Source organism: Stigmatopora nigra, chromosome 10 (genome assembly GCF_051989575.1).
Source record: "Stigmatopora nigra isolate UIUO_SnigA chromosome 10, RoL_Snig_1.1, whole genome shotgun sequence".
NCBI lineage: Eukaryota > Metazoa > Chordata > Actinopteri > Syngnathiformes > Syngnathidae > Stigmatopora > Stigmatopora nigra.
The window spans coordinates 13,340,708-13,356,447 of record NC_135517.1 but is presented as its reverse complement, the minus strand read 5'-3'; the positions used below and the strand labels follow the sequence as shown (position 1 = coordinate 13,356,447).

Sequence of the window (15,740 nt, the reverse complement as noted above, 5' to 3'; positions counted from 1 at the left end):
GGTGTGTTTCGTAGTTGTGATGTTTTCCACAGACCAGTGGTCTTCTGTAAAGTCCTATCTTGCATTTGTGGGCTATGTAATGTACTACTTGACTGAGGTGATGACTTTGGTGGTAATAAAATATAATTCACCTCAACTCGTTGATTCTTTTTCGTGGTTTCTCTGTGATGTGATCTGAGGAAAATTGAATTTTAGTACAATAACCCTCCAAGAGAAATGCCTAAATTTGAACAATTGCCGGCAAGTTTAATCTGGGTATCACAATACATTATGATATAAAATTATGGAGTTTTACTTTCCAGTGTCTGTTCAAACTTTCAACGTAATTCTTAATTCCAAAAGAGATCATGTTTTATTAATTTTTGCCTAAAACTTCACATGAAAAAAACGCCTATTAATACATTAACAATAAAAAAAAATGCCACAGTACTAACAATTTAAATGACCAGAACAATTGAAATTACATCAACATTAGCTACAAATACTATGAACAAATAGTAATGGATGAACATAGAATGTAATGTATATATTTTTGTGATTTAATAAACAACATCAACATGCATAAATGACTTCCAGGTAAGGTAATAAAAAAATAAGAATTAATTTACCTTGGACGATGACGATGAACTGAGGGTTCCCTCTAGTGTCAGCTCTGTTTCCCTCCTTATGTAAGTTTTCTATTTCCCTACTAACGGCACATATAGGCACAAATACATGTTTAATTATCCAGGGCATTTGCTTTGAGTTATTATATTAATGATTTTACATACAAAGCTGTTCCCTAATATAAAAACCATAAGGAGTTTGTTATTGAATGTTATCATTTAAGGGTAAAGAATAACAAGTTTTACAATAACTACTACAACGAAGAGAATTTACACAAATATACATATGTAACACTTCAACAGATACAGCTTTATTCCAGAAAGATTTGGGCAGAACATAGAAAACATCCATTATCAAGTTAATCACAATGAGTGGGTGAGGGTGGGAATTGGGGGGCATTCCATTTGTTATAAAATATAGAGCTTTAATTTATGAAGTTAGCAACAACAAACAATGGGATGGTGCAAGGAATTTACAGGGCTAGGTCAGTACAATAAAATCACCTCTTTTTAGTTCATTCTTTTTCATAAAATCTAATACCGTTAAAAAAGTGTAAACTTAGGAGAACTTTTATTCTGCATATTTGCTCAAAATGGGCTCTAATTCTGGTAAGCGAAAAAATGGATTAAATTGAGGAACAGCTAAAGCATTTTTAGATTTGTACAGGATTGCTGTTTTTGACCAAAATTGAGAAGAAATGAGTGTCCAAGAACCAATGGGTCTGAATGATATATTACCATGTTTCAAACATTATCACGTTAAAACCAATTCATAACAATATACAGGATATAAAATTTACATGGAAAGTACAAATAACATGGTGGATTCAGTCCACATATAGAAGCAAAGTCATTGTAACACATACTTATCATCGGTCCAGTTAAAATATTTAATTATTGTATGTTTGAAGCTGCTGTACATTTACATTTGTTCTACCAAGTGTAACTTAATAGCAATGACTCTCATAACCTATTAGCCATCTGTTAGGGAGATGAACAGGAAAAAATAGACCACACATACAAGTACGTCTTATCAGAAATACAGTACAAATACATGTTCATGCATACAAAGAAAGCCAGCTTCCCAATATTTGGTTAGTCACAAAATTGTTACAATGCGTAGTTGTGCATACTGTAAATGACCATTTCCTTTCCAAACATGGAAATCAGATGACAGAGGAACATAAGGTCTATCTATGCAACCAATGCAACCCAACCTATGCAACCTCAATTTTTTTTTAATTATTACTTTTTTTGTAATACAGTATTCACAGACATCCACAAGTGTGCTTGTTGCATTTTGGCCCCCAACCGTCGGCCTTTTAAAATTACAAGACGAAGAATGCCCTTTGTACAAAGTTTGGACAATTTATTGCACCACAGTCTCAGCATATATGCAGTTTGCATTTGGTAAAGCTGCACCACTATATCTATATTTTAACCCACTGTATTGTTCATCTAAGAATGAAACGCAACATAATGCATTCTATAAGAAGAAAATCCCAGTTTTTTTTTAAATGCCCTGATTAAAACTGAATAAGTAATGATTTGGTGAGAGAACTGTTCCTCTTCAACAGGTGGGATCATTCTTCATGTCCATGGTGCCCTTAGAATCCACATGCATCGGCGTTGGGGTTGTGCACCAGGCGTTCCTAACAAATGTCCTGGTACCACGTCAAAACAGTAAAAAAAAAAACAACAACAGCGATCCCATCACCTCTTATCAGCCATACATTTTCCCCTGTTACATAAAGAGCTTCCTGGCTAGGCTCCATACAGCTTACAAGTACAAACTGTCTCTAATGTTATATATGTCAGGTGACTTTCTTAATGGCAGTAACAGTAACAATAAATTCAACAACATTTGCCCAAAGTTACCTATACACAAAGAGCCCGTTTTCTTTTAAGTACAAATAAATCCACAGAATGATAGGCCTACTATATACAACCTAGAATAAATACTGAGTAGCATACTGAACGTGTTACGGTTTGAAATATTGTAATGTGGGAGCTTGGAGCCTAAAGCTTTGTGTACTCCGTTTCTTTTAATATTGATGAGGCGTTGTGTATTTCTCTTGTTTTTTGATATACTCAATAAAGTCAGCTGTCATGGTGAGGGATAGAAGGGGTATTTGAGAGTGTTTGGTAGCTTAATTGGCTTTCTCATGTCTCTACATCCACCTGCTCTTTTCCCTCCGTGAGCTCCACATGATGCCGGCGGTTGCGAGGCTTCTTTTGCTCCTTGAACTCTTTCGTGTCTTTGACTTTAAGGGCACCCTGACTGGGGTCTCCAAACTGCCAGTAGTCCTGGCAATACTGATTGATGAGGCTCATTTCTGGTTGGCTGAGAATGGTCAGCAGGTCCTTGTACTGCCCTGCACTAGGTGTCCACTGGGTGCTGGAATGGAGTGATGGCTGAAAAGCTCCACCGCTTTCCACCAGGGCGTTATTGACGGCAAGGCTTGACAGCACCACCAACTGTAGCTTAACGAGGGTATGCTTGAAGTTCTTTTCCGTGGCAGTGCACTGGTACATGCCAGAGTCGGAGGGTTGCAGAGACCGTAGTAGCAGACCTTGCTCTGTTTTCAACACCCGGCTGTCAGTACGTATCTACATAATGAAAGACAAGTAAACTTGTTTTGAAAAGCATTACAAGGGAAGTCATGTCAAGCGGTACGAAACCGATTTTCAATCTTCTCAGAAAATGGACCTTGGTTAGTCGCAAAGCCAGAATTTGAACCTATGACCTCAGTCTGGCAACATGACATGCGACACTGCATTTGTAATGATAATGTTCTCTATGTTGAGATCCTAAAATCTCCTTTTCCTATAACCATCGGCCTTTTTGCAAAATATACATCATCTTGCAGATATCTTACCTCCTTCCTGCGGTCACTGTTATCTCGTTGTACATGCCATTTGATAACAGCGTGTGGGGAGCGGGCCTGACACTCCAGAAAGGTACCACTTCCCTCCACCCCATATTGTACCATCTCAAGAGCATTCTTATTAGCTGCGGGGCGACAGGAGAAAAGTGTTACTATAGCAACAAAACACTCATTACCATGAGTTCACGTCACCCAAAATCTTGGGAGTGGCAAATCAAAGCACTTGACTTCTACAGATTACCATAAAACTGTCAAAATATAACCAGTAAGGCAGGAGTACCTGTACAGTTTAGGTGATCTGATGAATATACAAAAGGAGTCAAGAAAGGCTGAAGCATGAACGTAAATAAATAATAAGTGCCTCACCGTTGGAATTGAAACCTCGACACTGTCGAATGGGGTTCCCGTATTTGACGTCCTGTCTGCGGCTGCGTCTAAAGGGGTCAGACCAGTATCGTGGAAAAAAAAGAAAAAAGAAAAGGCATAAAGCAATGGAAAGCCCTTCAAAGCATTTAAAAACAAACAGTATAATAACATCAATGTTTAAAATTCCATAAATTAAAGTCGTAAAGCCGGGGATTGAACCCTCAATGTCAAAACTGTGAGGCGGACATGCTAAACCCTCCCTAACCATCCTGCCAAAAACATACATTAATAGAATAATATATGATAGAATCTAAAAGAAACAATTTTGGTCGCATTTTGTCCAATAGGCATTATGAGGGAACATTTTGGTGCATGATAATAAATGAAATATACTGCACTGGAATATCACACTCTTAGGTTTATGGTACAGATGTAATATTAATTTCGCCTAGGATAAACAATATACTGTACATATGCCTTTGAGTATTGTGATATCATCCGTGTACAATGTTGCCGCTCTGTTTGTGTTTAGTTTAACAACAGCTGAGAGCAAAAGACATTGTATGATGGATAAAATGTTGGCTGAAAACCCAGTTTTGGTGGATACCTCTTTTGGGAAGCGGAGTAGCGGGAGCACGATTTGCCGTCCCATGCGCAGTATGGGTCTCTGGCCAAACAGCAATCAGCACACGCTTCTCCATAAACGTCACAACGGTGAAGCGCTAGCTGTGTCAGTCCAACTGCAGATGAAACGTATAGTTGTTGCTGTTGAGAGAAAAAGGTAGAAGTGGGGAGGGGGTGAAAAAAAACATTTACTTTAACTTTTAAGAAAAGATGAACATTGAATGTTTTTTTTTTTCTTTTCTTTGTCAATAACACATTTGTTGACACTTGACAAATCCAACATGCTTACCCTTTTAGAAGACACTTTCATTGTTGTAATTGGAGTTGGAACCTTAAGTATAAAAAGGATAAAATGTTAAAGCAGTATAGATTCTTCTATGGAAAATGTTAACTAAATGATTGAGGGCAAGACAAGTAGAATATGAAAAGAAACGGTGTAAAATGTGTGGTTAAAAATAGATTAATAATACAAAAAAAGCCAAAACAAATGCATACCCTAAACACTTCAACCTCCTCCAGCACCAGCTCCTCAGTTAGCAGGTCATCTCTGGGCAGAACGATAACTTTCTGAACAGTCCCCTTATCTACAACCCAAAACACACGGACACAAAGATTTTCACACGTGTCAGTTAATTACAATTCTGCAACCCTTTGCCAATTCATATCAAAATTCCCCCACATCATTGCTTTCCCCCTCCCCTCTATGCAGCCCTTTAAATTTATAAACTCTTGGTACCATCACTCTAAAATAACATTCATATTCCTCCTCCTTCGTCATTAGATTGTAGGCTTGATTTCTGTTGGCATTCCTGAGAGCAGAATGCATAATTTATTGTTATGACTTTTGTAGGGAGTCTTCAATGGCGGTTTAAATTGGTTATGTCTGACAGCAGCTGAAAGCCAACACATTCCTTCGCCACTCCCAGCATCACACGTGAAGCCATTAATCTCCTCCCCATAATGCACAGACGAACAAAGACGCCAGTTGGGAAGTGGCAGCATGCTATATGTGGGGGGCTGCTGTTGTAATGACTGCTGTCATTATGTATGTACCTCCCCTCTTTATAACCCCTGCCTCTTCCTCACCTCCCTGATCTTAATCTACCGTTGCCCTCCAGGTAAAAATCCACAGTTGTTGGTGTAAGAAGAATGAGTTAGAAACAACTTAAACCGAATAAATCCCCCATTTTTCCACACGAAAACAAAAGGAAAGAATGTGTGTTCAGTTAAATGAGTAATGATTATGGGGGGGCTCCTCCACACTGACCCTGGCATTATCTATCCTATTCAGAGTGATCAAAGAGCCTTTTCCTTTAAATTATCATTACTGCCACTTAAAAGTTTAGTGCGAGAAGAAAAGAGACCCCCAACTTACCAGTTCCTAAGAAAAGTACTTCATAGTTGCCATCTGCAGCTGTCACTTGGTCCACTGCGATGGTGGTAAACTCATAGTCCACGTTAGTCCGAACCACTAGGGGACGCTTGTGTACTGGGTAGATTGAGTTGTACATGGCAGGATGATTCCTCATAAAGTTGATCACTTCATCTGGGTAGTCCTTAGTGGATTTCATGTTGGGGGTGAAGGTACCACCAGGACACTACAGAAAGAAGTGAATCGTCAACATTCGGCAAGTTCTGGTGAGGGAAAACATTTATACATACTGAGCTTTCTTAAAGGAATGCTGAGATTGGTTGGACTGACACTTTGCTTTTTTCAGTTTGTGGTTTAGGTCAAAGAAAAATCAATGTTATGCCAGCTTTCTGCAGGATTCTAGTGTGGGGTCCTTGCTGGTTTAGACTAGGTTCTTTCGTTAGGTGAGACTTACGGTGCCCGGGCGGGGATAAGGGATCTTCCCAGTGTAGGCCACCCACTGGTAACTGGGACCTTCCTTATGGGCAAAAGGGCCATTGAAGACCATGCGAATATCAGCCATGGAGTAAACACAAACCGCTGAGCCTTTAAAGACGGATCTATGACAAAGAAGGGATACAAGAAAAAGTTTTTTCTAAGAAAAGGGCAAAAAAATGTGCCCCCGTTTAAAAAAAATATTATTACAATGATCATTTTCCACATTGTTTCACCAAATTCATTTTTTAAAGATAAACAGAAAATGCATCTTTTTGAAAGGTGATTTTATTTATCTCAGGAAAAGATTATTCTAAACTATCCAGAATTGTAGCAATAGTTAGTAGTTTTTGGATGGCAAATCTGTTCAATGCTTTCTCCCTTTGTGAATAATGGCTCTCATCATTGCTTATAAGTATCTTTGTAATGCCTTTCAAATTTATAGTCTAAAAAATAATGTAGCAAAAATATGCAAAAAAAAAAACTATAGAGTAAATATTTCCGAATTTGAGGAGGCGGCATGGCCTTATACAAATATATTTTAACAAAGCTCTAATTTATTCATAATGAGTAGATAGAAAACGTACCCAGAGACAGAAAAGACTCCATATAGAACAGGATTTTTGGTGTCCTGTGTTGGTTGTATGTAGACATTACCTGAAAGACAAGAGAAAGGTGTGACATAACTTCATTGTAAAGAGTACAACATCATGCTTGACTTTATTTATACTTTTGTCCAGAAACCTCCCCCTTGAAATAATGTGAAAAAGTTGTTTATCTTTTATGGAAAAGAAAGCTATGGATAATTGGTGGGACATTTTCATCAGACTTTGGGCACGAGGTAGTCTAAAACCTGTGTTTTTTAATGCCCAATGAATAGTAACAACAGTTTACATCACAAAAGTGTGCCTTGTGCTTGGCTGCAAAAATGGTACAAAAACATGGCCGCATGAGACAAGCGAGTGATGCAAGGCTACTATAAATATAAATGCTATGCGCTCCAAAAACAAGACAGCAAACTTGTCCCACAAAGATCAGCATGGGAAATTAACTGTCGGAGCAAACAGAATGATGCATGGAGGGTGTTTGAACACAACCCTCAAAATCTGAACTGCAAGTGTAGTTGTTATCCACAATGGGGTATCTGTACAGTGTTTCATTCCTCTTGGGACTTGAATGAAATGTGAGTTCATTCCCGGGGAAAAAAAAAAAACAACTTGCTATATTTCTTAGTAAGAGTCTCATACTCAACTCAACTTTACTTATGAAGTTCTTGAATCAAATTGCAGCATTGTAAATAAACAAAAAAATGCAGTGGATATTCTTTGCCAAAATAACTGTTGTCTTAAATGCTTTAAATATGTAAAAAGTTCAAAGTGGATAAAACACAAGGTCAATTCAGCGTTGTTTTACTCTTAAAAGGACATATAAAAGAAATGTAATTTGATTGCTTATCTGTGGGCTGTTAGAGGAACAACATTGGTAAGCAGTTGGCATGCCACTAAAGTTTCGGGGAATAGTTATTGTTTAAACTAGAAAGCACCAACGTGGTCAAGCCAGTAAGTGGTTCGGTTCCCCACTCTGTGAGTTATTGTGTGACCAAATTGTTCAACAATTAAAGAATTCTCCCCTAAGTATAAGTGCACAGAGTTTAGTGATTTCATCATCTAAAATGTGCATGAGTTGGTAACTAGTATTCTCTTTGAGAAAACCTGTACTCCCCGGCTTCCCAATGATACAAAGAGGTTAAAACAATTCTTGTCAGTAAAAAGCAAACTGCTCTTCCGGACTGCAGCAAGGTTGAGACAAGAAATAAATGGGTCATGGTGATAAAGTGAGCTAAACTCACTTATATCAAACCCTGAGCAATGACCTTTTCATTGTTGACATTAATTCAAGAGCATTGGGGAGCTTCTGCATCACTCTCAAGTCATTGCGTGCCTCTATTTTAAACTGTGAGACACCCGGGGACATATCCACCACCTCAACTAGAGACACTACTGTTCCCACAGTCACGCACATTCCTATTTGGTGATCTGATCTGGAGAGCATTAGTCCAACCTTTTCACACAAATAAAAAAAGAGATTTGTGCAAAACATCCCAAAATGAGATGATATATTGGCGGTGGTGGAGGAAGGGGGAGTGCTTATGTCCCATGAAAGAACCCCTGTTATGTCACCAACCACTTATACTAAAGGGTAGTTTTCGCAAATACTGACATATAACCTATAGTTTTTTTTCTTTTAGCATATTAGATAGAATTCATCTTGTCAACTACTTGAAATTCAAAATTCTTGTACCAAATCTAGGGATTTTGTCTTTTATTTTGTGAGATGCAATACGTACTTAAACTCAAAAAGGTTCCTCACCTATTTTTATTTCTTTCTTTCATTTTTTAGATAATGTAATACATTTGAGGTTATTTGTAAAAACCTTTTGAACTAAAGAGATACCGCAGTTCGTTATCCGATATGATTCAGGTGTGTTGGTGGAGGGAGACAAGGAAAAAAGAACGGATAGGGGCTCTCGAGGACCAGACTTGGCCACCCCTGTACTATATTATTTAGTATTAACGAAAATATGTGTTGATACCAATGTTAATTAACAATGGAAATAGTGTATATTGTACTCACGGAGTTCATCAAAGTGTGTCTCCATGCCATCTGCTCCTGGCACCGAACAGATAAGCCTAGCTTTCAGGAAGGTGCTCCACTTGTTGACAAGACAGCAATGACCGCCATCATCATTCTGTGCAAAAAAGGTGGGGATGAAGCACTGTTTGGCCATATGGATATCCGATACGCCTACATATCTTTTTACTCTACTTAAAACAAACCACAGGTGGAGTCTCTTGCACAAAAAAATCTCAATATGTTGCTTTGCATTATGAGGAAACTGAAGAGAGGATGGAGGTGGAGAACATAAACACAGCCTCCTTGTATTTATATTATTCCATCTGTGTTATAGTAAAGAGTAAATTGAGAGAACTATGAGCGGTACACCTAATTACAATACGCTTTGGTGTAAGACCACATTTAAATTATTGTTCCATTCTAGCATAAAGGTAAGAATTACTAGATATACAACATTAATATTATACACTTGTGGCCAAATTCAAACAGTTTGGATTCATTATTCTTTGTAATAATTTTAGGTTTTGATTCCTTGTTTTATCTACAAAAAATCTAGATCTAGATTAAAGAAATACTACTTCATCAGTCTTATTTTTTACACTGCAAATGAGGACGATTTGACAGAAAAGGCAGTAAGGTCAAAAGGTGAGAGGTTAAAGGGCAATCTAACAGACAGAGGCGTGCATTGTAGACAGGAAGGTTAAAGACACATGTGGATTCCAGCACATCAGTGTTGGGCAAATAGAAGCTCGGCACATAAACACTTAAAAACAGTTGGGGGAATCAGGAGACTGTTTTCATATTGAAGTTTCATTATGTTTACATCCCCAAACAAACACAGTGCACAGTCAAAATACACACCAGGCAAATGCGTCCAATGCGGGATTGGGTCACAGGACTTTGGCCCATTTCAGAAGATGTCTCCCGGAAGAAGAAATACAGTTTGTCATCATTTCTTTCTGCACTGTCAGGGATAAGGTGCACGTGGACGAACGTGGGATCTGTGGGTTGAAGTGGCTGACATAGTTTATAAACTGAAGGGATTTTATGTTCGTCACATGTTTAGGAAGCGGGTTGAATGGTCAAGAATTGGTCAGTAGTTTCTTGAAGAAATGAGAGATTTACCATTTAGCCATCTAGAGTTGTACTGGTCGGTTCGCATGGCAGTCTTTGTCCCCAAAGTCCGGAAAATAGCTGAGTCTGTTCCCATAAAATCGACATAGACCCCAGCATACAGTTCACCATCTAAAAAAGAAAATCCAATAATTCTGTTTGGTAACATGTCACCTACATTGAAGGCACCAAAGCTACCTAAATAAATTTCTGTCTTAAAGCGAAATCTGCAAAGTGTTTTCAAAATGAATTTAAACTGCATTTCCTCAAAATTCTCTGGAGCCAACAAAAGTAAGGCAAAAAAGGTGTTTCTCTTTTTCCTTGTTTGCATTTAAACCTCAGCCTAAAATATACTGTATGCACAAATGTTAAGACCAGATAGGTGCATATAGAAACCTTGATATGCCAAGAGAAGGCAAAATGATTGTCCTTTGTGTTCTGTGGGGGCCAAATAAAAAGAGCAGATGCGACAGCAGGACAAAGTTCAGAGGAACATCGCTCTATGTCCCCCTTACATTGATTGTCCTAGTTCTCTGCAGCCTTCTGAATCTTTCCATCCATCAATGAAACACTGGCGTATGATCTGATTTAATAACTATGTCATGTAGTGTGAAGATAAAAAGTCAAAGATAAACTCAATGTCGTCACACTTGGCTTCACAAAATTGCCCGTCCAAAGATGCCAACTATGTTTTGTTCCTTATAGCTCAGTTGCGTTGTCTTGAAAGACTCGTGCCAGCCATTAAGTTTCGACAGAGAAATGACTTGCCATCGTTATGATTTTGATATGATTTTGCAACACTTCATTACAAAACAACAATAGACATTTTTTTTCTTTTGGTTTCACTATGACAGCAAGTATCAAAACTTGCATTTGTCAATAGGAGGGTAGAACATTTGCCAAAGTAAAAATTACATCCAGATAGATTTTATTTAATCCAAATAGGTTTGAAGGAAGTACAATGTAAGAAAATGTTTTCTTTGTCCAGCCTTGAATTGGCATCGATGCCCTACTGAGTTAAAGGTTGAGTTAAATTGGTGAACTTTGCAAAATAATACATTTTGGAGCTATGACCTACAATATGTGTATGCTATGATCTCGTCCAAAAACTCACTGCTCTACATGAAATAATGACGATAAAAAAGGTACTCACTAATTAAAGCTGAAACACTGTTGAGCTTAGGGTCATAAGAGCATTTTCCCTTCCCAGACTCCACTTTTCCTGGCTCCAAATGGAAAATATCTTCCTGCAATTGTAAAATCAGACAGAGATGGCAATAAATTCAGCACTCTTGATCATGTCACAGAAATTCCCATGTGGAGAGAAAAATGAGACTCCCTCCAACTCCTGTGGGACCTTTAAGGCCTGATGGGGGATGGAGTATTAGAATAATGAGTGTGCATTCACACAAAACATGCAATGCTAGGTGAAGAAGGAATTTTAAATCCATTCTTAGCGCTAGTGCGTAAAGAAAAGTCTTCTGTGTGCTGCTTATCTAGGCGTAATGCAGTCTATGCCAAATATTTTCGACATATTTCTTAGTGCCTACGGTGGTACAGGTCTACTCTTGACACCTGTAATCCAGCAATGTGAAAACAAGCCGAAGCTGGATGTTGCTTGATGGATGCCTCATGCATCCAACACTGAAAAGTGATTATGAGGAATTTATGAGAGGGAATAAGTAAAGCAGTCGCATGCAATGGCAAAGCCTGTGGCAGGGCCTCAAAGACCAGCAAATCATGTCAAATTTTCTTTCCAATGCCCTGTAGGTCTGTCATTGTCCATCGGTACCAAAGTGAAGGAAAGACTGGCAAAATCCTAAAAATCAGTTATCACATACACCACTCTACATATTCGAAATCAAATTTGATTAAAATCACCACTCATGCTAACAGAAATATGCTGGAAGCTGATTCTTAATTTTATCATTTGAAATACTGAAAAAACAATTCTAGAAAGACACATGCTCTACAATTATTATTGTTCCACTTCTATGTACAGTGCGCAACAACAATATGATATGATGAAAAAATGTCGCAATTATTCAAATGCTTTATGACTTAAACTTTGGGAAGACGTTCAAATATGCAACTCTCTTATTTCTTTTATAGCTTCAGATGACTAGTGTTTGCTCGAGGCGAATGTAGCCTGCTGGTTGAGTGAGTAAAATATTCTCATGAAACATGAAACCTCTGAGGGAGAGACTGAAAAAAAATCTTGTTGAAGACTGTGCCGAAGAGGTATTATGGTCTACTGTAAATGAAAAATAAAATCCCTTTACACTGATTAATTTCATCTGTCAAATATTGCATCTTGTAGGCAATCTTGATCCTCAAGAAAATCAATCAAGCAATCACACTTTTCATGAATAAAATTGCAATCTCTTTTTCAGATTTGAGCTGCAGAGCTTCTAAATATTATGATGGTACTATGATAGTATGTGGAGGAAAGACGGTGAGGTTAGAGTGGAGATAAACCATCGCACCAAATGATACAAAACATGCTTGAGATTAATGATACAAACACACGATGGCCACAATCAAAGAAACAGCACATGCAGTTCATGATAAGCAATATGCAGGCCTGTAAACATGGCCGACATCACACCTTTAGTCCAAGTGTCTCATGCACTGCACTGGGTTCGGCAGCACGGTTAGCCCTTCCTTTGGCTTGGGTCATCTGTAGATACAAGGATGTCTAAAACAGGAGATAGTAACACAATCTTGGGGTTACACCACTGAACTGAAAAGGGTTTGGGATCTGTTCGTAGAAATGATTAGTGACTTCCTTCTTTCAAATGCATTCAAAAAGTATTCATGACAGGATATTCTTATGTTTTGTAAATTACTTGCACAGAGTTCAGATAACTTGCAAGCTGTTAAAATACCAAGCATTGTGGTTTATTACAGGATAATCCCCGAGAAAGAAAGAAAAAAACTTTCCAGTGGTAGACCATAATGGGAACTCACACCTTCAATGACCCATTTTCTCACATACAAGTTCTAGATAGAGTGTTGAGGGAAATCTATTGGTCACTGAAAAGATGGAAGACCTTTGTTGGATAGGAGCTGGGATAGAAACCAGGTGCAATAAAAAAAAACCTCAGAAAAACACTTAGTGCTGCATATTTTCCTCACATTTCTAATAAAATGTCAAGGGCAAGCCTAGTTGTGAATTCCTTATAATGTTTTCTTTCTATTAAATTCCCATTGTTCTCATTAGAAAACAAGTGCAATACTCAAAGAACAGTGAGGATTTTACTGTGCCTGTAGAGGGAGGTTATGACTCTTGGATTGGTTTAGGAAATTCAAGTGGCGCCATTAAATCCTGTGGCTAAGCGGAGTGTCTTTAACAGCTCATTTGGGGTAATAGCTAGGGGTGAGTAAATCATTGGTACCTGCTTACAGGCGTCGGACCACAAAAATATAGTGTTGTAAAATCATTACATTTCATATATAGGTACCCTAACACCAGTTGCATACAGAGCACAATTTAGGTGAGAGAAAAAACTGGAGGCCACAAAATGCTGAATTGGGGGAAGACAGTTTTTGTTGTTGCATTCCAGGCCAAGGACTTGTATGAGTAAATTCTTACCTGAGATTTACGACCCCGGTTTACAAAGGTACAGACTGGATTGTACGCGCCTGTCCCACAGACATACAACTGTGTCCTGTTCCATGGCTCAATCAGACGGATAAAGTTAGCACACTCATCCTGCAGGGATTAAGCACAGACCAGAATTGTGTTGAAATACGACCTTTAATTTTACTTGATTTATGCCAAAATATAGCCATTTTCATGATCATATTATAGCGTTAAGGTACGTCTCCACAGCCCAAATGTCAATGTCATTCATTCAGATTACAACCACCGATGTAAGTTGATTTTGGAGGACTACACACATATATCATTATTTATTTTAGGATGTCCAACAGGGGGAAATAATCTAAATCTAATAACTTGTACCAGGACTATAGGTTTTCTGTCAAGGGGCATACTTACATTGGCATCCTTCCCACTTACGAGGCATTCCATCTTTCTGCGTTCAGACACAGGCCAGTGAATCTATGAGCAGAAAACCATTTTGTATTTGGAGTTAGTTTTCTGTTAATGGGTGTTTCAGTCTAAATTTGTCATGGATGTCCACCAATGCAAATATTATTCCTGCAGGATTGTCCTAACCCAATAACAGCATAAATGACTCACTATAAATGGCACATAAAAAAATACAAAAAGACAATTTGGGACAGCCCAAACGACTATTTCTGATGAATTGCCATAGAATATTTTTCCATGAGGTCAACTGAAATTACCACTTGCTTTATTTCATTTCAGTGTAAGAAAGGCAAATGAAAGAGCAAAATCCTTAAGAATAAAAGGTCTTACAATATGAGGATCCTTGTTGATGTCATGGAGATCCAGGGACAGGATATGATCTTTGCTGCCTATGTACATGCGGTCATAGTCTTCATCCATTCGCAAGATCCGGTAATCCGAAGTGTTGAGAAGGTAGGCAAAATGATGAGCTGTACCAGTAGATCTCAGCTCTGTACGGTGAAAGAAATGTTCACATTATTTATCTTTTATTTTCTTAAGTATTTCACGAGATTTCTTTTTAGAGTTCTCTAATGGTTTTCTGCTAACACTGATGTAACCCAACCCCATGTATTAGAAAGAAGTTCTACTGAGCCTGTGTCACAAGGTGCTGATAGGTTAACTTAATACCACCTGAGTGGAACTGAAGAGATGAGATGTCTTTTAAAACGTGTCTATATAATTCCAAAGTAGGACACATAGTCAGATAAAATCCTACAGACATACAGTAAGCAACTGAGACAGATCTTCTAAACAATCTCTCTGAGTATTTACACCAATGTGCAATAGGGATCCGACTTTGACCCATAAATATGACCTTGTCAAGGGTAGCTGCAGAAGCTTTACAAAGGCTGTGTAAGAAAAAAAGTGGTGTTTAAAATATGACACTCTTTGGTGTGTTTTGTCCTTGTAGCACTCTATTTACTTAGTACAGTATTGAGCAAGAAGTGGTACACCCCTTAAAATATGTTGCCCATTAAATGAAGTTATTTGAAAAATTGGTAATACCATTGTAATGTATATTGTATTGTACAATAATGACAGATATTATTATTATTATTTTCTTTTTTTATATAGTGCAGTAGACACGTCATCTAATGTTATGGGTAACCCAATCTTCCAACAGCAATGTGCAGGAGTGTTTGTTTGATACAATCTTCTGGCTAGAGCACTCGCCGACAAACTAAGGAGGGACTCCATGCCGTACCATGGGCAAACACACTCCTCTACAAACAATAGGGGAGAGGCATGTGTGGATACAATTTGCATACTGTTTGACAAACACAGAGGTTCCTCTTGAACTGGAGGAAATCTCTTTTTCTGTTTTGCCATTATTCGACTGACAACAACAAACTGAAAGATAATTTGCATTTGTTGAATCACGATTTGCACATGTAGTGGAAGTATATGTATGTTTGACAGATAATACCAAATATATATAAGTAACTTATACACAATTAAGTTATTGAAAACCTGTGGTCTGATCTTTTATAATGATTTTCAAAAAACTGGAATACGAGGATTGTGTTTAGCCTTCAGATTATTACATTTGGGAAGCATTATTCTTA

At 37.9% G+C, this 15,740-nt stretch overlaps 1 protein-coding gene across 5 annotated transcripts in view; it reads right to left on the bottom strand.

Moving 5' to 3' along the window:
* Nucleotides 1-886: 886 nt before the first annotated feature.
* LOC144202793 (semaphorin-3F-like) overlaps nt 887-15,740 on the bottom strand; it is a 32,393-nt gene continuing 17,539 nt past the window's right edge. The window contains exons 3-19 of one of the 5 annotated variants that reach the window (XM_077725816.1): nt 14,464-14,624; nt 14,080-14,142; nt 13,672-13,791; nt 12,685-12,774; nt 11,230-11,323; nt 10,089-10,208; nt 9,825-9,964; nt 8,964-9,078; nt 6,917-6,986; nt 6,310-6,454; nt 5,859-6,081; nt 4,979-5,067; nt 4,773-4,814; nt 4,467-4,624; nt 3,860-3,927; nt 3,485-3,618; nt 887-3,215 (exon numbers count right to left, since the gene is read on the bottom strand). In XM_077725816.1, the coding sequence (XP_077581942.1) occupies nt 2,769-3,215; nt 3,485-3,618; nt 3,860-3,927; nt 4,467-4,624; nt 4,773-4,814; nt 4,979-5,067; nt 5,859-6,081; nt 6,310-6,454; nt 6,917-6,986; nt 8,964-9,078; nt 9,825-9,964; nt 10,089-10,208; nt 11,230-11,323; nt 12,685-12,774; nt 13,672-13,791; nt 14,080-14,142; nt 14,464-14,624 (2,279 nt within the window). In that variant the 3' untranslated portion in view covers nt 887-2,768. Of the gene's footprint in view, nt 3,216-3,484; nt 3,619-3,859; nt 3,944-4,466; nt 4,625-4,772; nt 4,815-4,978; nt 5,068-5,858; nt 6,082-6,309; nt 6,455-6,916; nt 6,987-8,963; nt 9,079-9,824; nt 9,965-10,088; nt 10,209-11,229; nt 11,324-12,684; nt 12,775-13,671; nt 13,792-14,079; nt 14,143-14,463; nt 14,625-15,740 lie in introns of all 5 variants that reach the window. The other 4 variants (XM_077725817.1, XM_077725814.1, XM_077725819.1 and 1 more) reach the window with 4 other exon arrangements.